Source organism: Macaca mulatta, chromosome 3 (assembly GCF_049350105.2).
Source record: "Macaca mulatta isolate MMU2019108-1 chromosome 3, T2T-MMU8v2.0, whole genome shotgun sequence".
NCBI lineage: Eukaryota > Metazoa > Chordata > Mammalia > Primates > Cercopithecidae > Macaca > Macaca mulatta.
Genome location: NC_133408.1, coordinates 147115217 through 147140165, shown reverse-complemented (window position 1 = coordinate 147140165; position 24949 = coordinate 147115217). Strand labels below are relative to the sequence as shown.

The 24949-nt window shown below is 38.0% G+C and overlaps 1 protein-coding gene across 1 annotated transcript in view; it reads left to right on the top strand.

Moving 5' to 3' along the window:
• Nucleotides 1-24949, top strand: part of COG5 (component of oligomeric golgi complex 5) — a 363078-nt gene that overhangs the window by 37588 nt on the left and 300541 nt on the right. The window contains exon 6 of the mRNA XM_015134669.3: nucleotides 63-183. Within this exon, the coding sequence (XP_014990155.2) occupies nucleotides 63-183 (121 nt within the window). The remainder of the gene's footprint in view (nucleotides 1-62; nucleotides 184-24949) is intronic.

The following is a 24949-nucleotide window of genomic DNA, read 5'->3' as shown; positions in this document are numbered from 1 at the left end:
TGTTTATTAATAGTAATAAAGCTTCATGGATCAACTAACTTAACATTGTGATGTTTGCACAGGTTGCCTGTGATTTGCTTCGGAGAATTATTCGTATCTTGAATCTCAGTAAGAGACTCCAAGGACAACTGCAAGGGGGAAGTAGAGAGATAACAAAAGCTGCTCAGAGTCTCAATGAACTTGGTAAGTGTTTTTTTTTTTGTTTTTTGTTTTTTAATTAAAAAGTAGAGATTTAAATATTTTTAAGTCACTTGATTGACTTTTGTTATCACCATTAGCAAGTACTGTTAAACAAATTTTTAAATAATTGGCTGTATACAATATTAACACTTCTCAGAATGAGTAAGTACAATTAGTTGATTTCACTGAAATGCTGTTTATTTTAATTGTATAGTAAAATTGGCCTTTTTCATATACAGGTCTGTGAATTTTAACACATACATAGATTCATGTAAGCACCATTACAGTCATGATACAGAACAATTCCATCACTCCCCCAGATTCTCTCCTTATTCCTTCAAGATGATGCCCACCCGCTTCCGCTAATCCTGGCAACCACTGATCTTTTCTCCATCATTGTAGTTTTGTCTTTTTGAGAATGACACGTAAATGGAATTACAAAGTAGGTGACCTTTTGAGGCTGTCTTCTTGTACTTAAAATACCTTTGAGATTTATTCAAGTTTTGGAATGTACTAATAGTTTGTTACTTTGTGTTTGATTGAGTACCATTGCATGGGTAGCCTGCAGTTTGTTTATTGATTCACTGATTGAAGGACATTTGTGTTGTTTCCAGTTTTTGGTGATTATGAATAAGTGTACAGGTCTTTATGTGAAGTTTTCTTTTCTCTAGGAAATATTCTAGAGAAATGCTGCTTTTAAGATGACAACTCCCATGCTGATACTATGCCTAGAAGATTTTAAAAATTTATTTCTTTGTTCATTCTTTTCTTAGACATTTATTGCAGGACCTTGACGGTCAAGGGTTTAATGTTCATGGTTTTGACTATTAACCAGCTGCAAAGTCCATGATGCAGCAATTCATAATTTTTCAGGCAAAATTTGAATAGCTAGTGAGTGCACATAGAACTGCCCAACTCTGTGTTTTAATGAGGGTTGGTAGTTTTCTTCTTTTCACTGGGTACCCACTAATTTTTCTGAAGTGGATATATGTAGTGGTATTTGTACTTTATAGGCTCAGAAGTCTTTAATTGTATCCATTTCAGATATCAAGAGTCTGCTTACTCTTGGTATTGTGCTTTGAAAGCAGTTATGCCAAAATAGTATCAGAGAAATGTGCATTATGTGTTCTTTCTGAATTTTCCTGTCTTTGATTATATAGTCATGCTGTGCTGTAATGCTTATTCCATATTTTTTATTAATCAAGGAAATCTATCCTTCACAAATAATGCTTCAACAGCATTACGATTTTGTACTGCTGAAATACAGGTTTTGCTTAGGAAAATCATTGGGAATATCTCTAACTTGTGATTTAGTAGGCTTGGAAAATGTCATATGAAAAGTTAAACTTTTAAGCTGGGTATGGTGGCTGGTACCTGGAGGCCCAGTTAATCGGGAGGTAGAGGTAGGCAGAATTGCTTGAGGCCAGGAGTTTGAGACTAGCCTAGGTGAACAGAACTCCTCTTGCTGTAAAAAGTAAAAATTGAGAAGTAAAGAAAATTAAAATAAAAGTTGAGCATTGTAGCATGTGTCTGCAGTCTCAGCTACTTGGGAAACGGAGATGGGCAGATCACTCGAGCCCACAAGTTAGAGGTTGCAGTGAGCTGTTATTGCACCACTGCTCTCCAGCCTGGGTGACACAGCAAGATCTTGCCTCTTAACAAAAAAAGTTAACTTTAAACAGTGAGTAATGCTTGTGTGTTGTTTTCACAGTATTATCTAAACATAGAAGGGTAAAAATCCAAGTATCAGCCACTGTTTTGCTCTTTTCACATTTAATATCTGTGCACCAACAATAGTTGGTAGGATTATGGAGTCATTAAACATAGATGCATATTATTCCAAGGCTTATTATGGATGTTTGTCATCACTGACACTCCTTCAATATTAAAAAAGTGCTAAATTTTGATTGGATTATGATTATAATTTCTTCTAGAATTGACAGATTCTGTAATACAAATGGTGATGTCTTTGAAAAAAATAAAACAAAACAGGCATAGCTAGGCACAGTGGCTCACGCCTGTAATATCATCACTTTGGGAGGCTGAGGTGGGCAGATCGTGAGGTCAAGAGATCGAGACCATCCTGGCCAACATGGTGAAACCCCGTCTCTACTAAAAATACAAAAATTAGCTGGGCGTGGTGGTGCGTGCCTATAATTCCAGCTACTCAGGAGGCTGAGGTAGGAGAATCACTTGAACTCGGGAGGCAGAGGTTGCAGTGAGCCAAGATCGTGCCACTGCACCCCAACCTGGTAACAGAGCGAGACTCTGTCAAAAAAACAAAAACAAACAAAACACAAAAAAGGCACAAGTATTGATCATAATGTTCTGAGTATAATGCAGAGGGTAAAACCATTATCCTTCCAATGTGCTGTTGGCTTTACCTAAAGTTTTTATAAAGATTGTTAAAAAGTTTTTGAGAAAATATAGTTCATGGTGGAATGATCACAAAGTGGATTGTATTAATCTAATTTTTAAAAGCTTTGCAGATGATGTGTGATTTAATATTTGCAAAGACATCATGTCTTTTTTATTCACCACTATAGTTCAGTCTTGACCAGTCCTGGCATTTATAACTAATAAGGAGAAGCCAAGGAAAAATAAGTTGCTACCTTTGGAATTAATATTTGAATAAAAGTAATAATTTTGCGATCACTGTTACAATTACACATGTACACTAAATGACACTTCTGTGATTGGAACATCTCTAAAATTGTCAGTGTCTTTATCAATATGGTTCTGTTTTTCATTAGAAAGAGTGAAATGATGAAGAGTAACAGTGTTTATACCATAGACCCTTGAAATTAACTTAAAAGCAGTCTTTCAAACTTGAAAGGTTTTGAGGCTTGATTTGGGACACCCAGATGAAACACATTGTCATCTGGAAATTAAGTATATTCTGTGAGACTGGGGTGTGGGGTGACTACTAGTGGATGCAGATTTGTTTTTAGGGTGATGAACACATTCTGGAATTAGATAATGGTGACTTTTGTGCCACCTTGTCAGTATACTAAAAACCACTGCATTGTACACTTTGAAAGGGAGAGTTTTATGTTATGTAAATTTGAAATTCTTCAGTGTTGTTGTGTGTATTAATACCTTTGCCTTTTTATTATGGACTAGTATTCCATTGATATATCACAGTTGGTTTATCTATTTACATGCTGATGGAGAGTTGGGTTGTCTCTAATATTTTAGTATTATAAATTAAGCTGCTATGAACATTCATGTACAAATCTTTGTATGAACATATCCTTTCATTTCTCTTGGATAAATACCTAGGATTGGAATGTCTAGATCATATGGTAGGTATATGTTTAGCTTATTTTAAGAAATTGCCAAGGTTATTTTTCAAAGTAGTTGTAATGTTTACATTTTTTTTTTTTTTGAGACGAAGTTTTGCTGTTGTTGCCCAGGCTGGAGCACAATGGCGCGATCTCAGCTCACTGCAACCTCTGCCTCCTGGGTTCAAGTGATTCTCCTGCCTCAGCCTCCCGAGTAGCTGGAATTACAGGCACCCATCACCATGCCTGGCTAGTTTTTGTATGTTTAGTAGAGACGGGGTTTCACCATGTTGACCAGGCTGGTCTTGAACTTCTGACCTCAGGTGAATCACCCTCCTCTGAGTCCCAAAGTGCTGGGATTACAGGCGTGAACCACCACGCCCAGCCAATGTTTACATTCTTACCAGTAGTATTTGAAAGTTCTACTTCCCCCTACAACCTTGCCAACACATGTTACACTCAGTCTTCTTAATTTTAGTCATTCTAATAGCTATGTCGTGATATCTTGTTTTGAGTTTTCAAAAAAAGCTATAACTAATAAAAGAGTTGAGTAAGATTTCAATATACTAGATAAATATACAAAAAATTAATTGTATTTCTATATACTCTGTTAGCAACAAGCAATTGGAAATTAAAATTCAAAAATACCACTTATAACAGCATAAAAATATGGCAGACTTAGGGATAAGTCTAACAAAAGGTGTGCAAAACCTGTACACTGAAAACTACAAAATATTGTTGAGAACAAAGAAGACATAAATCAGTCAATCAGTCAATGTTGTTCATCAGTTGGAAGACTTAATATTGTTTATTAAGATGTATATTCTTCCCAACTTGATCTATGAATTCAACAGAATTTCAGTTTAAATTCCAGGAGGCTTTTAGAAATTGACAAGCTGATTTTAAAATTCATATGGAAATTCAGAGGATCTAGAATAGCTAGAATAACTTTCAAGAGAAAACAGAGTTGGAAGAATAACCCTACCTGATTTGAAGACTTAGTACAAAGACTCTTTAAAGTAATCAAGGCGTAAAGATCAGTGGAAGACCCACATATATATATGAACAACTGATTTTTGACCCATTTAGTGGAGAAAAAAATAGTCTTTTCATCAGATGGTACAGGAACAATTGGATCTCAATATGCAAAACACTGAACTTGTTTCCATACTTCACTTCATGTAAAAATATTAACTCCGAATGAGTTCGTGTCCTAATGTAAAGTATAAAACTACAGAACTTAAAGTAGGCAACTCAGAAGATTTTTTTATTTTCATTTTTATTTTTTTCTTTTCTTCTTTTTAAAAATTTTTAATTTTACTTTAAGTTCCGGGATACATGTGCAGAACATGCAGGTTTGTTACATAGTTCATGCACCATGGTGGTTTGCTGCACCTATCAACCTGTCATCTAGGTGTTTGTTTGTTTGTTTTTTTTTTGAGACGGAGTTTCGCTCTTGTTGCACAGGCTGGAGTGCAATGGCGCGATCTCCGCTCACTACAACCTCCGCCTCGTGGGTTCAAGTGACTCTCTTGCCTCAGCCTCCCAAGTAGCCGGGATTACAGGCATGCGCCGACGTGTGTGGCTAATTTTGTGTTTTTAGTAGAGACAGGGCTTCTCTATGTTGGTCAGACTAGTCTTGAACTCCTGACCTCAGATGATCTGCTCGCCTTGGCCTCCCAAAGTGCTGGGATTACAGGTGTGAGCCACTACACCTGGCCTAGGTTTTAAGCCTCACATGCATTAGGTATTTGTCCTAATGCTCTCTCTCCCCTGCCCCCTGCCCCCTGCCCCCTGCCAGTCCCTGATGTGTGTTGTTCCCCTCCCTGTGTCCAAGTGTTCTCATTGTTCAACTCCCATTTGTGAGTGAGAACATGCGGTGTTTGGTTTTCTATTCCTGTGCTAGTTTGCTGAGGATGATGGCTTCCAGCTTCATCCATGTCCCTGAAAAGGACATGATCTTATTCTTTTTTATGTCTGTATAGTATGTGTATCACGTTTTCTTTATGCAGCCTATCATTGATGGATGTTTGGGTTGGTTTCATGTCTTTCCTATTGTAAATAGTGCTGCAGTAAACATACATGTGCATGTATCTTTACAGTGGAATGTTTTATTTTCCTTTGGGTATATCCCCAGTAATGGGATTGCTGGGTCAAATGGTTCTAGATACTTGAGGAATCACCACACTCTCTTCCACAACTGTTGAACTAATTTACATTCCCACCAACAGTGTAAAAGCATTCCTATTTCTCCACAGCCTTGCCAGCATCTGTTGTTTCTTGACTTTTTAATAATTGCCATTCTGATTGGCATGAGATGGTATCTCATTATGGTTTTGATTTGCATTTTTCTAATGATCAGTGATGTTGAGCTTTTTAAAATGTTTGTTGACTGCTTAAATATCATCTTTTGAGAAGTGTGTATTCATATCCTTTGCCCACTTTGTGATTGTTTGTTTGTTTGTTTCCTTGTAAATTTGTGTAACTTCCTTGTAGATGCTGGATATTAGACCTTTGTCAGATGGATAGATTGCAAAATTTTTCTCCCATCCTGTAGGTTGCCTGTTCAGTCTGATGATAGTTTCTTTTGCTGTGCAGAAGTTCTTTAGTTTAGATACCATTTATCAGTTTTTGTTTTTGTTACAGTTGCTTTTGGCGTTTTCATCATGAAATCTTTGCCCATGCCCATGCCCTGAATGGTATTGCCTAGGTTTTCTTCTAGGGTTTTTATAGTTTTGGGTTTTACATTTAAGTCTTTAATTTATCTTGAGTTAATTTTTGTATAAGGTATAAGGAAGGGGTCCAGTTTCAGTTTTCTGCACACAGCTAGCCAGTTTTCCCAACACTATTTATTAAATAGGGAATCCTTTCCCCATTGCTTGTTTTTGTCTGATTTGTTGAAGATCAGCTGGTTGTACATTGTTATTTCTGAGGTCTCTGTTCAGTTTCATTGGTTACATATCCATGCTGTTTTGGTTACTGTAGCCTTGTAGTATAGTTTGAAGTCAGATCGCATGATGCCTCCAGTTTTGTTCCTTTTGGTTAGGATTGTCTTGGCTCTATGGGCTCTTTTTTGGTTCCATATGAAATTTAAGGTAGTTTTTTCTAACTCTGCGAAGAATGTCAATGGTAGTTTGATAGGAATAGCATTAAATCTATAAATTACTTTGGGCAGTATGGCCATTTTCACAATAATGATTCTTCCCATTCATGAGCATGGAATGTTTTCTCGTTAGTTTGTGTCTTCTCTTATTTCCTTGAGCCGTGGTTTATAGTTCTCCTTGAAGAGGTGCTCCACTGCCCTTATTAGCTGTATTTCTAGATATTTTGTTCTCTTCGTAGTATTGGTGAGTGGGAGTTCATTCATGATTGGGTTCTCTGCTTGTCTATTGTTGGTGTATAGGAATGCTTGTGATTTTTGCACATTAATTTTGTATCCTGAGACTTCACTGACGTTGCTTATTAGCTTAAGGAGTTTTTGGGCTGAGACGATGGGGTTTTCTAAATATACAGTCATGTCATCTGCAAACAGACAATTTGACTTCCTCTCTTCCTATTCGAATACTTTTATTTCTTTATCTTGCCTGATTGCCCTGACCAAAGCTTCCAATACTGTGTTGAATAGGAGAGGTGAGAGAGGACATCCTTGTCTTGTGCCAGTTTTCACAGGGAATGCTTCCAACTTTTGCCCATTCAGTATGATATTGGCTATGGGTTTGTCACAAATAGCTCTTATTATTTTGAGATATATTCCATCAGTACCTACTTTATTGAGAGTTTTTAACATGAAGCTCTGTTGAATTTTATCAGAGCCCTTTTCTGCATCTGTTGAGGTAATCTTGTGTTTTTTGTCGTTGGTTCTGTTTATGTGATGGGTTATGTTTATTGATTTGCATATGTTGAACCAGCCTTACATCCCAGGGATGAAGCTGAGTTGATCGTGGTGGATAAGCTTTTTAATGTGCTGCTGGATTTGGTTTGTCAGTATTTTATTGAGGATTTTCACATCAATGTCCATCAGGGATATTGGCCTGAAGTTTTCTTTTTTTGTTGTCTCTGCCAGGTTTTGGTTATCAGGATGATGCTGGCCTCATAAAATGAGTTAGAGAGGAGTCCCTCCTTTTTAGTTGTTTGGAATAGCTTCAGAAGGAGTGGTACCAGCTCCTGTTTGTACCTCTGGTAGAATTTGGTGTGAATCTGTCTGGTCCTGGGCTTTTTTGGTTGATAGGCTATTAATTAGTGCCTCAATTTCAGGATTTGTTACTGGTCTATTCAGAGATTTGACTTCTTCCTGGCTTAGTCTCGGGAGTGTGTATGTGTCCAAGTATTTTTCCATTTCTTCTAGATTTTCTAGTTTATTTGTATAGAGGTGTTTATAGTATTCTCTTGATGGTAGTTTGTATTTCTTTGGGGTCAGTGGTGACATCCCCTTTATCATTTTTTTTTATTGTGTCTACTTGATTCTTCTCTCTTTATTAGTCTAGCTAATGCTCTATTTTGTTAATTTTTTCAAAAAACCAGCTGTTGGATTCATGAATTTTTTGAAGGACTTTTCTTTTTTTTTTTTTTTTTTTTTTTTTTTGAGACGGAGTCTTTGCTCTGTCACCCAGGCTGGGGTGCAGTGGTGCGAACTCGGCTCACTACAAGCTCCGCCTCCTGGGTTTACGCCATTCTCCAACCTCAGCCTCCCGAGTAGCTGGGACTACAGGCGCCCGCCACCTCGCCCGGCTAGTTTTTTTTGTACTTTTAGTAGAGACGGGGTTTCACCGTGTTAGCCAGGATGGTCTCGATCTCCTGACCTTGTGATCCGCCCGTCTCGGCCTCCCAAAGTGCTGGGATTACAGGCCTGAGCCACCGCGCCCGGCCCTTGAAGGACTTTTCATGTCTCTGTCTCCTTCAGTTCTGCTCTGATCTTAGTCATTTCTTGTCTTCTGCTAGCTTTTGGGCTTGTTTGCTCTTGCTTCTCTAGTTCTTTTAATTGTGATGTTAAGGTGTCGATTTTAGATCTTTCCCGCTTTCTCCTGTGGGCATTTAGTGCTATAAATTTCCCTCTAAACACTGCTTTAGCTGTGTCCCAGTGGTTCTGGTATGTTGTCTCTTTGTTCTAGTTGGTTTTAAAGAAATTCTTGATTTCGTCCTTTAATTTCGTTATTTACCCAGGAGTCATTTAGGAGCAGGTTGTTCAATTTCCATGTAGTTGTTTGGTTTTGAGTGAGTTTCTTAATCCCGAGTTCTACTTTGATTGCATTGTGGACTATTTGTTATGATTTCCATTCTTTTGCATTTGCTGAGGAATGTTTACTTATGTGGTTGATTTTAGAATAACTGCTGTGTGGCACTGAGAAGAAGGTATATTCTGTTGATTTGGATTGGAGAGTTCTGTAGATGTCTGTTAGGTTTACTTGATCCAGAGTGAGTTCAAGTCCTGAATATCCTCATTAATTTTCTGTCCTGTTGATCTGTCTAATGTTGACAGTGGGTTGTTAAAGTCTCCCACTATTGCTGTGTGGGAGTCTGAGTCTCTTTGTAGGTCTCTAAGAACTTGTTTTATGAATCTTGGTGCTCCTCTATTGGGTGCATATATGTTTAGGATAGTTAGCTTTTCTTGTTGTATTGATCCGTTTACCATCATATAATGCCCTTCTTTGTCTTTTTTGATCTTTGTTGGTTTAAAGTCTCTTTTATCAGAGACTAGGATTGTAACCCCTGCCTTTTTTTGTTTCCCATTTGCTTGGTAAATTTTCATCTATCCCTTTATTTTCAGCCTATGTGTATCTTTGCACATGAAATGGTTCTCCTAAATATGGCTCATCGATGGGTCTTGACTCTTTATTCAGTTTGCCAGTCTGTACCTTTTTAATTGGGGCATTTAGCCCATTTACGTTTAAGGTTAAAATTGTTATGTGTGAATTTGATCCTGTCATTCATGATGCTACCTCGTTATTTTGCACACTAGTTGATGCAGTTTCTTCATAGTGTCATTGGTGTTTTCATTTTGGCTTGTTTTTGCAATGGCTGGTACTGGTTTTTCCTTTCCATATTTAGTGCTTACTTCGGGAGCTCTTGCAAGGCAGGCCTGGTGGTGATGACATCCCTTAGCATTTGCTTGTCTAGAAGGGATTTCCTTTCTTTTTTCTGCTTCGTTTATGAAGCTTAGTTTGGCTGGATATGAAATTCTGGGTTGAAAATTCTTTTCTTTAAGAATGCTGAGGCTGGGCGCGGTGGCTCATGCCTGTAATCCCAGCACTTTGGGAGGCCAAGGCGGGCAGATCTTGAGGTCAGGAGTTCGAGACCAGCCTGACCAACATAGTGAAACCCCTTCTCTACTAAAAATAGAAAAATTAGCTGGGCGTGGTGGTGTGTGCCTGTAATCCCAGCTACTCAGGAGGCTGAGGCAGGAGAATCGCTTGAACCTGGGAGGTGGAGGTTGTGGTGAGCCAAGATTGTGCCACTGTACTCTAGCCTGGTTGACAGTGAGACTCCGTCTCAAGAAAAAAAAAAAAAGGAAAAAAAAAACCGGAATGTTGAATATTGGCCCCCCACTCTCTTCTGGCTTGTAGGGTTTCTGCTGAGAGGTATCCGCTGTTAGTCTGATGGGCTCCCGTTTTCTAGGTGACCTGACCTTTTTATCTGGCTGCCCTTAACATTTTTTCCTTCAATTCAACCTTGAAGAATGTATGATTATATGTCTTGGGGTTGATCTTCTCGTGGAATATCTTAGTGGTGTTCTCTGTGTTTCCTGAATTTGAATGTTGGCCTGTCTTGCTAGGTTGGGGAAGTTCTCTTGGCTAATATCCTGAAGCGTGTTTTCCAACTTGATTCCATTCACTGCATCTTTTTCAGGTACTCCAATCAATCATAGGTTCTGTATTTTTACGTAGTCCCGTATTTCTCCAAGGTTTTGTTCATATTTTTTTCATTCTTTTTTCTCTAATCTTGTCTGTAGGCCTTATTTCAGCAAGGTGATCTTCAATCTCTGATATCCTTTCTTCCACTTGATCTATTCAGCTGTTGATACTTGTGTATGCTTCACGAAGTTTTTCAGCTGCATCAGGTCGTTAATGTTTCCCTCTAAACTGGTTATTCTAGTTAGCAGCTCCTGTAACCTTTTATCAAGGTTCTTAGCTTCTTTGCATTGGGTTAGAACGTGCTCATTTAGCTCAGCAGAGTTTGTAATTAGCCACCTTCTGAAGTCTACTTCTGTCAGTTCATCTCATCCTCTGTCTAGTTCTGCGCCCTTGCTGGAGAGCTGTTGCGATCATTTGGAGCAGAAGAGGCATTCTGGTTATTGGAATTTTCAACGTTTTTTTCACTGGATTTTCCTCATCTTTGTGGATTTATCTACCTTTGATCTTTGAGGCTGATGACCTTTGGATGTGGGTTTTGCGTGGGGGTCTTTTTGTTGTTGTTGTTGTTGTTGCTTTCTGTTTGTTAGGTTTTCTTCCAACAGGCCCCTCTTCTGCAGGTCTGCTGCAGTTTGCTGGGGGTCCACTGCAGACCCTGTTTGCCTGGGTATCACCAGTGGAGGCTGCAGAACAGAAAAGATTGCTGCCTGCTCCTTCCTCTGGAAGCTTCGTTCCAGAGGGGCACTGGCCTGATGCCAGCTGGAGCTCTCCTGTATGAGGTGTCTATCATTTCCTGTTGGGAGGTCTCTCCCAGAGACATAGAAGATTTTTGTGACTTTGAATTAGACAGTGATTCTTACGTGTTACCCAAAGCACAATTCACAAGAGAAGAAAGTTGATAAGTTAGATTTCATCAAAATTTAAGACATTCTTCAAATGATACTGTTACGAGAATAAAAAGACAAACTGTGGACAAGGAGAAAATATTTGCAAAGTATGTATTTGTTAGAGGACTTGTATCCAGACATATCAAAAGACTCAAAACTTAATAGGAACTCCAACAACCCACTTAAAAAATAGGAAAAAGAGTTGAACAGATACTTCACCCAAGGTGATGACAAATATGCATCTGTAAATATGCTCAACATCGTTAGGCATTAGGGAAATGAAAATGAAAAGTATGTTTTTATTGTCAGAGAATAAGCAGAATTATTTTAGTGCAGACATGTTTATTGTACTTTTTAATGCAGGTTATTATGTAATAGTTTAAAAAATAAAACTACACAGCATGGATTGAATGATTAAGTTATATCACATAGATTCAGGATTTTTCTTTAAGAAGAGTCTTGGGACTAGATGAAAATTTAGATGGGCTTTACTACAAAGTGGTGATGTTATTTAAGCATGGGTAAGGTAATGTACTTACTACACATTCATGGCTGCCAAGGGACAGTATTTACCTGGGTCAGTTTGTCACAATCCAAGATCTGTTCTCTTTTTTACTTTTTCTGACTTAGAAACTTTATTTTGCTATGCTGAGAATTGATTTAATAATTTTTATGGATATTTTATTGCCTGACTTGTTCTAAAGAGGGCCTTAATTTGACTAACAGTAAATCAAAAGATAATGAAAAAGAGACTAGCAACAAAAGTAAGAGAAGGATGATTAGTAGGGGGTTTCTTTGACAGCCCAGCTTTTACATTAAAGTCCTCAGTTGAGGCAGTAAGGATTCATCATTCTCCTCTCCACCTCCCATTGATGGATACTGTACTTTTGAGGGGAAATGGAATATGGGATTCACAGTAGGGTGAGGATGACTGTATCTCTTACACACCATAATGACAACTCATGCTTCTGAAATTTTCCCAGTTCTATATATTAATGCATTTAGTCTCTCAAATGTTAGAATGATTCTCTACTAATCCCACTTGTGAAAACAGAATTGTTATTATATTTATGGTTCAAATGTGTAGGTTACTATGATAAACGTTGTATCTTTTTAAAATATTGATGCTTTACTGAATCAATCTCTTCGTTTTATATATCTAGCAAGATTTTTAGTTTTGATCAATAATATATTTATATCCTGCATATTGAGTCTCATGATAACATTAATTCTGAATAGCTTTTTAGTATTATCTAATCTATTTTCGACTTATCCTACAAATAGAGATTGAAGGAGGAAAAATTTCCCGTAAAAAGTAACCAGACCATACCTTCATGAGTACTCTTTAGTCTGTTTATGAAAATCATGGTTTATAATTCATTTAATTTATTTATCAATCAATTAGGTTTCAATATACATAAGCCCTGTAGCTTGTTAGAATCTCCTACAGAGTGAGTAAAATGCAGTTTCTGTGTTTGAGAAATGGAAGATCTGTCCTTATCTATAAACTCAGCATAAAGCTGATAATGACAACAACAGTATACTGATGATGGTGATGATGATGATATCCATGGGGTAAACCAGTCTCTGCCTAGTCTTCCTATTTGGGCTCATCTGCACTTTCCATGAAGTAACAATAAAAAAACTTTCATCATTCTTTTATCATAAAACTTGGAAAAATTCATTTACTTATTCAGCCATTGTTTATTGAATATCTACTATGTGATATCCCACTTGTGAAAACAGAATACTTGTGAAAACAGAAACAGAATACGCTGTATGCTATTCTAGACACTGAAAATATAATACACTGAACAAAACAGAAACCTCCTACCCTTTGTAGAATTTATATTCCAGTGGGTCCTAAGGATACACATCTGGTGTATCTATAAAAATCTGATTCCAAAGCCTGAGCTCTTAAACCACCAATGCTGTACTCTTTTCTTAAACTCTGTAGCAGCATTTAATGGCTTCATAAAAGGGATTGCTGCTATTGGTAGGTCTCCCAGTGTCCTTTTTTTTTAAAAAAAAATACATTTGTATTGTACTTTCTAAGAATACCTTATATAAAAATAGGTTTAAATGTATATCATAATTCAGTGAACATGAGAAAATGACTTCTGATTGAGCTATTACCTCATAATAAAACCAAAATATAAAATGTGTGTGTGTGTGTGTGTGTGTGTGTGTGTGTGTGTGTGTATAAAATAGGCCATGTTTATGTAGAAAATGTATTTTATGTTGGAATTGTGGGTTGAGTGTTGCTAGTAACTTAATATTCTATTTTAAAGCTTTAATCATTTTTTAAAAGTATAATCAAACAATTGGATATGATAGAAAATATTTCCTTTACTAATTTTAATTGCTTCTGGTCTATTTTCTGAGTTTTACTTTTTTATTGCTAAGCTGCAATATATTAACACCATGTGTCATGAGAGAATATTCTTAAAACCAAACATGTCATAGAAACATTATGATATATTTATTGTGGAAGGGAGAGGTAGTTTAAACTTGTTTCATCCACTGTTGTTCTTATTGTAGCTATGATATTTCCTAATCTGTTAAAACAATACTTATAGGCAAACATTTTTGGCTTATGTATAGATGAAAGTATGATTTATATAATCTTTCCATATAATAGGGACCCATTAATTACTGAAGTAATTAATATTTTTTTGAGATGTCTATAATATGTTGTAGTTGGTGAAGATTTTAGAAAGTTTTATTTCGGCCGGAGTGGTGGCTCATGCCTGTAATCCCAGCACTCTGGGAGGCCGAGGCGGGCGGATCACGAGGTCAGGAGTTCAAGACCATCCTGGCTAATACGGTGAAACCCCATCTCTACTAAAAAAAAAATGCAAAAAGTTAGCCGGGCGTGGTGGCGGGTGCCTGTAGTCCCAGCTACTCAGGAGGCTGAGGCAGGAGAATGGTGTGAACTGGGGAGGCAGAGCCTGCAGTGAGCCGAGATTGTGCCACTGCCCTCCAGCCTGGGTGACAGAGCAAGACTCCATCTCAAAAAAAAAAAAAAAGTTTTATTTCACAGTGTATTTCATGGAAGTCCGCCAGCAAATTTAGGAGGCAGTCACAGGTTGAAAGAAGCTCCCAACTGAATTTTGTGATAACCTTAAATGAGGAAGAATGTCCTTGACCAGAACCAGAGGGCAAAGGGCAAGTATCCTGTAGCCACAAGCTCGTGAGCTGGGTGCCCCAGCTGTGTGAGCCAACTGGGAGGGGTGTGATCTGAAACCTGTGGTTCCTGTTTCCCCACAGGGAAGGCATATGGCTTGGGGCAGTTTTGAGTACAAGGTCTGGAACTTAGCTGGATGCTGCCACTGGGGAACTGTGGGTGTGAGATCTGCCTTGCCAAGTATGCAGGGAGCTGGGTGGGGTTTACTATCACCTGTTACTTCCCACTCCCTACATAAAATTCTCTGTGCAGCAGAGGCAGTTAATACACCTCTCTGGAACATTACCCCAGTGCCCAGAGAAACCTCCCTCGAACTCCCAGAGAAACCTCCCTGGAACTCCTGCCCAGGGGCTGCTGCTTGCCCCACTTGTGGAGAGTCAGAGCAGGGACTTGGCTGACCTAGCCCCCACCAGGCTTTACCCCTCCAGCCACCCTGGTAGTTTAACACAAAGGACAGAAACTTTTGGGAGCTTTATGGCCCTGCCCATCCCTGAGAAACCAGAGCACCGCCCCTGGGTAACATAAGGCCAACACAATACCACTGCTACTACTGCAGCTGGTGCTCTTTTGCACACGTCATTTCCTGACTGGAGGCCAACTAACACAGTCCATTACATCATCTCCAGGTAGAATAACACTGCACCCAGGAAGGAGAAAACTTGTGCATGACCTCAGCTATCACCATTGCCCGTACTACCCTGGCTAACTAGGAGGTCCTCAATCTGTCCACATAACCTTTGCATTATGACTACAACCATCATTTGAGAAAGCCAACACATTAAGACTATCCATAATCAAGGAGTCTCAGTCTGTGTCACTTTCCTGCCACCCCCATCAGAGCTGGTGCTGGTATCCACTGCTGGGAGACTTGAGGACAGGCCATATCTCTAGATTCCTTGCAGGCATTCCCAGCACCAGCGTGGAGTATGGCAGCCACACTGCGCATCTAGACCCAGAGGAAAAGCAGCATTCACAGTGGTCTGGTCCTTAGGGACAGCTGCTCCTAGGGGAAGGGAGAGTGTACCACATCAGGGGACCACCCATGGCACAAAAGAACCCAGGCTGCAGGCCTTGAGTCCCAGATCTTTCCACTGGTGGGAAGTTTCTTTCAGAAGAGATATAGTTGCCGTGCTGGGCTCAGCAAGGAAAGTCTGCAGCTCTGCCCCAACAGTCAGGCAGCCCTGGTGCTTGTGAATAGTCTTAGAGAAGAGGACTTCCTTTCCCCCTCATTCACCACTGCAGACACAGATGGAGCTTTTCCCATGGGAGCTTGCCATAGGTGTACCTATAGACAACCTCTCTGAAACACTTCAGGGTGACTGCATCCCCACAGGAGGAGCACTCTCCAAGTGTAGGACTGCATGAGAGGCAGAGTCACAATTCCTCTCCACTTGGAACATCAACATTCCTGCAGATGAATTTTCTGCCTGCCTGATAAGGGAGCTAAGGTGGCTCCAGTCCTTCCCTCTGATAAGACCTCAGTGTGTTTCACTGAGAGCTTCCTCAGCCACTTCTGTCAAGGCTGGGACCTTTGCCCACCATTGGGTACTGCATTTATCCACCTGCTTTAGCCATAGGTGGTTTTTACCTGTGGACATCTCCTGTTTTGTTCTGAAGCCTAAAATATTCAATCTAGTAAGTAAAATGCTGGGGAAAAAATAAATAAAAAAGCACACATCACAGGGGAATGAGATTAAGCATCAAGAGACTTCTACCATTTCAACCCTATAAGAGACAGTCAGCTTGCTCACATGACCAATATATTGCTACTACAACCAGCAGCAGAGAAAGCTATCATACAAAGACTCTTTATAACCAAGGAACTAAGAGTTTATCCCCCCGAGAACTGAATTTGGCTACAATAAGCTATAAACATTAAAATCACATCCTTATGGGGGGAAAAAAGAAATTTAAAAAGCATAGTCAAATCAAAAATAAAATTCAAGAATAATCAGAAGAAATAGTCTATCCAAATGAGAAGGAACCAGAAAGGTAATTCTGGTAATATGATAAAACAGGATTCTGTAACACCCCCAGAAGATCACACTAGCCCTCCAACAATGAATCCAAACTAAGATGAACTCTTTGAAATACCGGATAATGAATTCAAAATGTTGATTATTAAGCTACTCCAAGAGATACTAGAGAAAGGTGAAAACCAACATAGAGAAGTTTAAAAAAAAATTCAGGATGTAAATGTAGAATTTTCTAAAGAGATAGATGTCAGCAATGATAACAGTTAACAATGAAATCAAGATGAAAATTTAAAAATTCATAATTAATAGTGACACAAGTTATGAAAACCTCTGAGATACAACTAAAGCAGTGCTATGGGGAAAGTGTATAGCACTAAATGCCTACATCAAAAAGTCTGAAAGAACACAAATTGACAGCCTAGTGTCACACCTGAAGGAACTAAAGAAACAAGAACAAACTGAACCCAAAGATAGCAGAAGAAAAGGAAATGACAACGATCAGAGCAGAACTAAATGAAATTGAAATAACAACAGCAGCAAAAACCTGTCAGAAGCTATCAGAACTTCTGGAAATGAAAGGCTCTCTTAAGGCATTACAAAATACAGTGGAAGGTTTCAACAATGTACTGGAACAAGTAGAAGAAAGAATTTCAGAGCTCGAATAATAAGGTTTTTGAATTAGCCCAATCAGTCAAAAACAAAGAAGAGTCAAAAGAAATGAGCAGAGTCTCCAAGAAATATGGGATTATGTAAAACCGCCAAACCTAAGAATAATTGGTATTACTGAGGGAGAAGAGAAAGCAAAAAGTCTAGGAAATTTATTTGAGGGAATAATTGAGGAAAACTTTCCTGATTTTGCTAGAGATTTAGATATCCAAATACGGGAAGCTCAGAGAAATCCTGTCAAAGTCATTGTAAAAAGGTCATCACCAAGGCATATAGTCATCAGCCCATCCAAAGTCAAAATGAGGGAAAGAATTCTAAGAGCAATGAAACAAAAGCATCAGGTAACCTATAAAGGAAAACCTATCAGACTAATAGCAGACTCCTTGGCGGAAGCCTTACAAGCCAAAAGGAATTGGGAGTCCTATCTTTAGCCTCCTTAAACAGAATAACTGTCAGCCAAGAGTTTTGTATCTAACAAAACTAAATTTCATAAATGAAGGAGAAATAAAGTATTTTCAGACAAGTAAATATTGAGGGAATTTGTTACTGCCAGACCAGCCATACAAGAAATGTTAAAATGAGTTCTAAATCTTGAAACAGGAGCTTGATATGCGCCCAATTAAAACCCCTTGAAAGCGTATAGGCCCTCGCAGGGCCTAAAATCAACACTGCCAAAAAAACCCCAAAATATCAGCCGGGCACGGTGGCTCACACTTGTAATCCCAGCACTTTGGGAGGCCGAAGCAGGCGGATCACGAGTTCAAGAGATCGAGACCATCCTGGCCAAAAGGGTGAAACCCCGTCTCTACTAAAAACACAAAAATTAGCTGGGCATGTTGGTATGTGCCTATAATTTCAGTTACTCGGGAGGCTGAGGCAGTAGAATTGCTTGAACCCAGGAGGTGGAGGTTGCAGTGAGCTGAGATTGTGCTGCTGCATTCCAGCCTGGTGACAGAGTGAGACTCTGTCTCAAAAAATAAAAAAAAAATAAAAAATAAAAAATTACCTGGGTAACAATTAACATGATGAATGGAACAGTACCTCACATCTCAATATTAACGTTGAATGTAAATGGCCTAAATGCTCCACTTAAAAGATACAGATTTGCAGAATGGATTAAAAAAAAAATCACAAACCAAATATTTACTGTCTTCAAGAGACCTGCCTAACATAATACTCAAGGCAAAGGGGTGGAAAAAATATTGCACACAAATGGAAACCAAAAGTAAGCAGGAGTAGCTATTCTTATATCAAACAGACTTTAAAGCAACAACATTAAAAAAAAAAGACAGTGTTGTTTTATAATGATAAAAGGATCAATCCAACAAGAAGATACTACAATCCTAAGTTTATATGCAGCTAACACTGCAGCTCCCCAGATTCATAAAAACAATTACTACTTGATCTAAGAAATAAGACAGACAGCAACACAGTAATAGTGGGGGACTTTATTACTCCACTGACAGCACTAGACAGATCATTGAGACAGAAAATCGACAAAGAAACAACTTAAACTACACTAATAGACCTAACAGATATTTACAGAGCATTGTGCCCAAGAACTGCAGAATATACATTCTTCTCATCAGCATAAGGGACATTCTGCCTATATGATAGGCCACAAAACAAGTCTCAATAAATTAAAAAAATATCAGAATCATATCAGATATCCTTTCAGACCACAGTGGAATTAAACTAGAGATCAACTACAAAAGGAACCCCCCCAAACTATAAAAATACATGGAAGTTAAACAATCTGCTCCTGAAAGATTTTGGGTTAACAATGAAATCAAGATAGAAATTTGAAAACTCATAACTAATAGTGACACAAGTTATCAAAACCTTTGGGATACAACCAAAGCAGTGCGATGAGGTAAGTTTATAGCACTAACTGCCTACATCAAAAAGTCTGAAAGATCACATATTGACAATCTAATGTCACTAGAAACTAGTGAAACAAGAACAAACAGAGAAACTAAAAGTAGAGAAACAAGAACAAACTGAACCCAAAGCTAGCACAAGAAAAAGAAAGAACAAAGATGAGAGCAGAACTAAATGCGATTGAAACAAACAGAAACCATGCAAAAGGTAAATGAAACAAAAAGCTGGTTCTTTGAGAGAGAAACAAAATGGATAGAGCATTAGCTAGATGAACCAAAAAAAAAAAAAAAAAAAGAAGATTCAAATAAGATAGATCAATTAGAAATGAAAGTGGAGACATTACAACCAGTGCCACGGAACGCAATAGATCATTTGAAGCTACTGTTAACACCTCTATGCGTATCAACTAGAAAACCTTGAGGAAATGGATAAATTCCTGGAAACATACAACCCTCCTAGATTAAATCAGGAAGAAATAGAAACCCTGAGCAGACCAATAACAAGCAGCAAGATTGAATCAGTAATAAAAAAAAATTGCCAACAAAGAAAAAGCCCAGGGCTACATAGATTCACAGCTGAATTCTACCGGATATTCAAAGATGAACTGGTACCAATCCTACTGCAACTATTCCAAAAGATTGAGAGAGAGGGAATCTTCCCGGAATCGTTCTATGAAGCCAGTATCACCCTGATACCAAAACTCAGAAAGGACATAACAAAAAAGGAAAAGTATAGAGTAATATCCCTAATGAACATAGATGCAAAAAATTTCAACAAAATACTAGCTAACCAAATCCAACATCACATCAAAAAGATAATGCATGGTGATCGAGTGGGTTTTATTCCAGGGATTCAGGGGTGATTTAACATATGCAAGTCAATAAATGTGATATATCACTTAAACAGAATTATAAATGAAAACTACATGATCATCTCAATAGATGCAGAAAAAGCATCTGGTAAAATCCAGCAACCTTTTATGATAAAAACCCTCAACAAACTAGGCATAGAGGGGATTTCCCTCAAATTAATAAAAGCCATATATGACAAACCCACAGCTGACATCATACTGAATGGGAAAAGTTGAAAGCCTTCCCCCTGAGAACTGGAACAAGACAAGGATGCCCACTTTGATCACTTCTATTCAACATACTACTGGAAGTGCTAGTCCTAGTCAGAGCAGTCAGGCAAGAGAAAGAAGTAAAGGGCATCCAAATTGGAAAAGGAAGTGAAACTATCACTGTTCACTGATGATATCATTGTATATGTAAAAAACCCTAAATACTGCTCCAGAAGACTCCTAGATTTGATAAACAAGTAAAGTCTCAGGTTACAAAATGTACACAAATCAGTAGCACTGCTGCACACCAACAACGACCAAGCTGAGAATCAAATCAAGAACTTAGCCCCTTTTGCATCTGCAAAAAAGATAAAATACTAGGAAAATACTTAACCAAGGGGGTGAAAGATCTCTACAAGGTGAACTACAAACAAATGGAAACACATCCCATGTTCATAGATTGGAAGAATCAATATTGTGAAAATAACCATACTGCCCAAAGCAATATACATAATTAGTGCAATTCCCCATCAAAATACCAACATTGTTTTTCACCAAATGGGAAAAAAAAAAAAAATCCTAAAATTCATGTGGAACCAAAAAGAGCCCAAATAACCAAAGCAATCCTTAGCAAAAAGAACACATCTGGAAGCTTCATCTTACTGGACTCTTAGTTGTACCACAAGGCTATAGTTACCGAAACAGCATGGTTCTGGTATAAAAGTAGGTACATAGAACCAATGAAACAGAATAGAGAACTCAGAAATAAAGCCAAATACTTAGAAGCAAGTGATCTTCAACAAAGCATACAAAATAATAAATTGGGGAAAGGACACCCTATTAAAAGGTGCTGAGAAAACTGGCTAGCCACATGTAGAAGAATGAAACTGTATCCCTCTCACTTTATACAAAAATCAACTCAAGATGGATCAAAGACTTAAATCTAAGACCCAAAGCCATACAAATCCTAGAAGAAAATCTAGGAAAAACTCTTCTAGACGTTGGCCTAGACAAAAAATTCATGACTAAAATCCCAAAAGCAAATGCAACAAAAATAAATAAATGGGACCTGGTTAAATAACTTCTCTACAGCAAAAGAAATAATCATCAAAATAAACAGACAATCCACAGAATGGGAGAAAATATTTGTAAACTGTGCATCTGACAAAGAACTAACAGAATCTACAAGGAACTCAAATCAGCAAGAAAAATAAATAATCCCACTAAAAAGTAGGCAAATGACATGAATAGACATTTCTCAAAAGAAGATACACAAATGACCGAGAAACGTGAAAAAATGTTCAACATCCCTAATCGTTAGGACAATGCAAATTAAAATCACAATGAGATACCAGCCTACTCCTGCTAGAATGGCCATTATTAGAAAGTCAAAAACCAATAGCTGCTGGTGTGGATGCGGTGAAAGGGGAATGCTTATATGCTGCTGGTGGGAATATAAATTAATACAACCTCTATGGAAAACAGTATGGAGATTCCTTAAAGAACTAAAAGTAGATCTACCATTCAATCCAGCAGTCCCACTACTGGGTATCTATCCAAAGGAAAAGAAGTCATTATATGAAAAAGACACATGCCCACGTATCTTTATTGCAGACCAATTCACAATTGCAAAGATATGGAACCCACCTAAATGCCCATTGACCAATGAGTGAATAAAGATAACGTGGTATATATATATATATATCCACACATACACACACACACACACACCATGTAGTACTACTCAGCCATAAAAAGGAATGAAGTAATGTGTTTTGCAGTAATATGGATTAAGCTGGAGGCCGTTATTCTAAGTGAGATACCTCAGGAATGGAGAACTAAATGTCAAGTGTTCTCATTGGAAGTGGGAGCTAATCTAAGTATACGCAAAGAGTTAGTGATAAAATGGAATTTGGAGATTCAGAAGAGGAAGGGTATTGAGGGTATGGGATAAAAAACTGCATATTAGATACAAAGTACACTACTTGGGTGATAGGTGTACTAAAATCTCAGAATTCATCACTATATAATTTATGTAATCAAAACCCCTTGTACTCCAAAAGCTATTGAAATAAAAATCAAAAGAAAAAAAATACCATTAAACTGTTTCTAGTTTTCGATTAGGTTTCCCTTTATTGTAAGTCTGAAGTGACTTGTTTCTTAAATGCATTGAAATTTTTTTTGTGACAACTTCTTCATAGTTAATGTGTAATGTATGTGTATATATCTACAGTGTAATGACAGATTATAAACATTTTCAGTTTGTACATTTGATTTAAATGGTCTCTAAATTGCTTACATATGTGACTGGGTTCAGCCACCACCAGATGGGGGTGATGTTGTGCTCAAATCCAAATGGCCAGAAAGGCTTATGCTTATACATACGGGTTTGTATGTGGTAGAGATAAGCATATAGAAATTATACACACATGCATACAAACCTTTTTTTAAACTAATTGATGTTGCTAAAATTTATATTTAACAGATAATACCCATACCATATTTATGAGTCTATTAGTTCTTTTATCATACAGTGTAAATCCTTTAGGGTAACATCTAGACAAAAACAAGGAGCTCTTTTACTGTAAACATTAGTATGTTTTTCATACATTTCAAAGTTGCAAGGATTTCTAGGTATGTGTTCTGTTTCATATGGTTGTTTAATAATGTTCATGGAAGCTCTGTATTTTACCTTACTATCACCCCTTGCTGGAACACTTCTAACAGTTTGAGAACAATTTATTTAGCTTAAGGTACTTCAAATTAGTAAAGTATCAAAGTTTTTTATTTCTTGATTCTAAGGGATTTTCTTTTTCATTTGGATGCTTACGCCCAGAGTTCTCAAGTTATTTTCCCTTCTAGTATATATTACTAATAATGTTAATTCAAAAAAAATGTGTCTTAATCTAAACAAAGTGCCGCAGAACTACAGGCTTATTCTGTTGTTGACTGTTCCTTTAAAATTATGCTAGCTTTCTTCTTAATGAATGACAGCTTTGGGTCTCTAAGTTTAATATTGTACAGGAAAGTTAGGTGGGTTGTTCTACTTTTCATTGCCAAGATAATGTATTCCTTTATATATAGAAAAGCCAGTAACAATGTGAAACAGTTTTTATCAGTCTTTGTTTTAGTAAATACGGTAAATTAAGATTGCTAAAGGCTGTTAGAAGGGTTGAATGTAAATTTATGATTGTAGGTGTACCTGTAGAATTTTATACTTTCATATTGTATAAACAATAGGGCAGGGAGGCATGATCTTCTGAGAAACATATTCAGTAAAATAGCTTGCGGTTTTATTCTTTCTTTTTTTTTTTTTTTTTTTTTTTTTGAGATGGAGTCTCACTCTATCGCCTAGGTTGGAGTGCAGTGGTGCGATCTCGGCTCACTGCAAGCTCTGCCTCCTGGGTTCATGCCATTCTCCTGCCTCAGCCTCCCGAGTAGCTGGGGCTACAGGCACCCGCCACCATGCCCGGCTAATGTTTTGTATTTTTAGTGGAGATGGGGTTTCACCGTGTTAGCCAGGATGGTCTCGATCTCCTGACCTCATGATCAGCCTGCCTCGGCCTCCCAAAGTGCTGGGATTACAGGCGTGAGCCATTGCGCCCAGCCTATTCATTTGTTTTAACTTCTGTGTTAGAGACTTGAAATCTCTTTTGATGAATCAGAAATGTGCCCTTCTTTTAATATCGTATCCAAAAGGAAGATAATGCTGACAGTTTTATTATTATAACTAGGAATATATCCTGTTGCCAGTGGTGATAATCTATATTGTTTCCATATTAATTATATTAAAACTAAAGTTATTTCACTGTTGAAAAAATCCTGAAATTATTATATCTGGTAAACCATTCTCGGCCGGGCGCGGTGGCTCAAGCCTGTAATCCCAGCACTTTGGGAGGCCGAGGCGGGCGGATCACAAGGTCAGGAGATCGAGACCACAGTGAAACCCCGTCTCTACTAAAAATACAAAAAATTAGCCGGGCGCGGTGGCGGGCGCCTGTAGTCCCAGCTACTCAGGAGGCTGAGGCAGGAGAATGGCGGGAACCCGGGAGGCGGAGCTTGCAGTGAGCCGAGATCGCGCCACTGCACTCCAGCCTGGGCAACAGCGTGAGACTCCGTCTCAAAAAAAAAAAAAACAAAAAAAAAAAAACAAAAAAAAAACCATTCTCTAAAATCCCATCAGTTTATACTATGTAACTAAAAAATTAGATATCTAGGGATATATCTTATGGTGAATTTATTTTCGTGGGCACATCAAGAAGGCATGATCCTCAGAATGAGGTAGTACACAGAGATTTATGAAATTGTTTCTATAGCAGTTACAGAGATTAGTAACAACTGCTTTGAAAAAAAAAAATCTGTATCTAATTTATATGGTCTGGGTCTCTGGAAGTTTAGTTGTTCACTTCTCAAGTTTATCCAGAGTTGCTTCTTGAGGAGAATGCAGAATTTGTCAGCAAAAGTTCCTGAAGACCTCCTTTACATGTTCCAGGAAAGAACAATTGGATAGAATCTTATTTTTCAAAACAGGATGCCAACTCTTACATCTTAAATTGGTTTCCAAAGCACGTGGATCTATATTTAGTGTAGCATACATTACTGATTAACTTCCCCGTTCCTTTCTTTCCATTCTTTCTTTTTGGCAGGGTCTCAGTTTGGTTGAGTACTCTTCTTCCTAATAATATCTTTGGGCTCAAGGAAGGGACCACTTAATTTCTCCAGTGTTTAAATCCTGATTGGTCATGATAGTTTCATTCCTTTATGTAATGGTTTAAACATGGACATGAGACCTCATCTGGGCTCAGGAGGCTTGAGAAGAAGTGAGCTGCGGGATATTTTAGAAAGGTTTTCTTTGCAAAAAAAAGTAGATGCAAAGGAGAAATTAGAGCTGGAGATTAGATACTATCCCTACTTCTAAACTTTGAAATAGAGATACACTCTTCGCCTATTTGCACTGAATGAACAGACTCCAGTTCCCTCTTT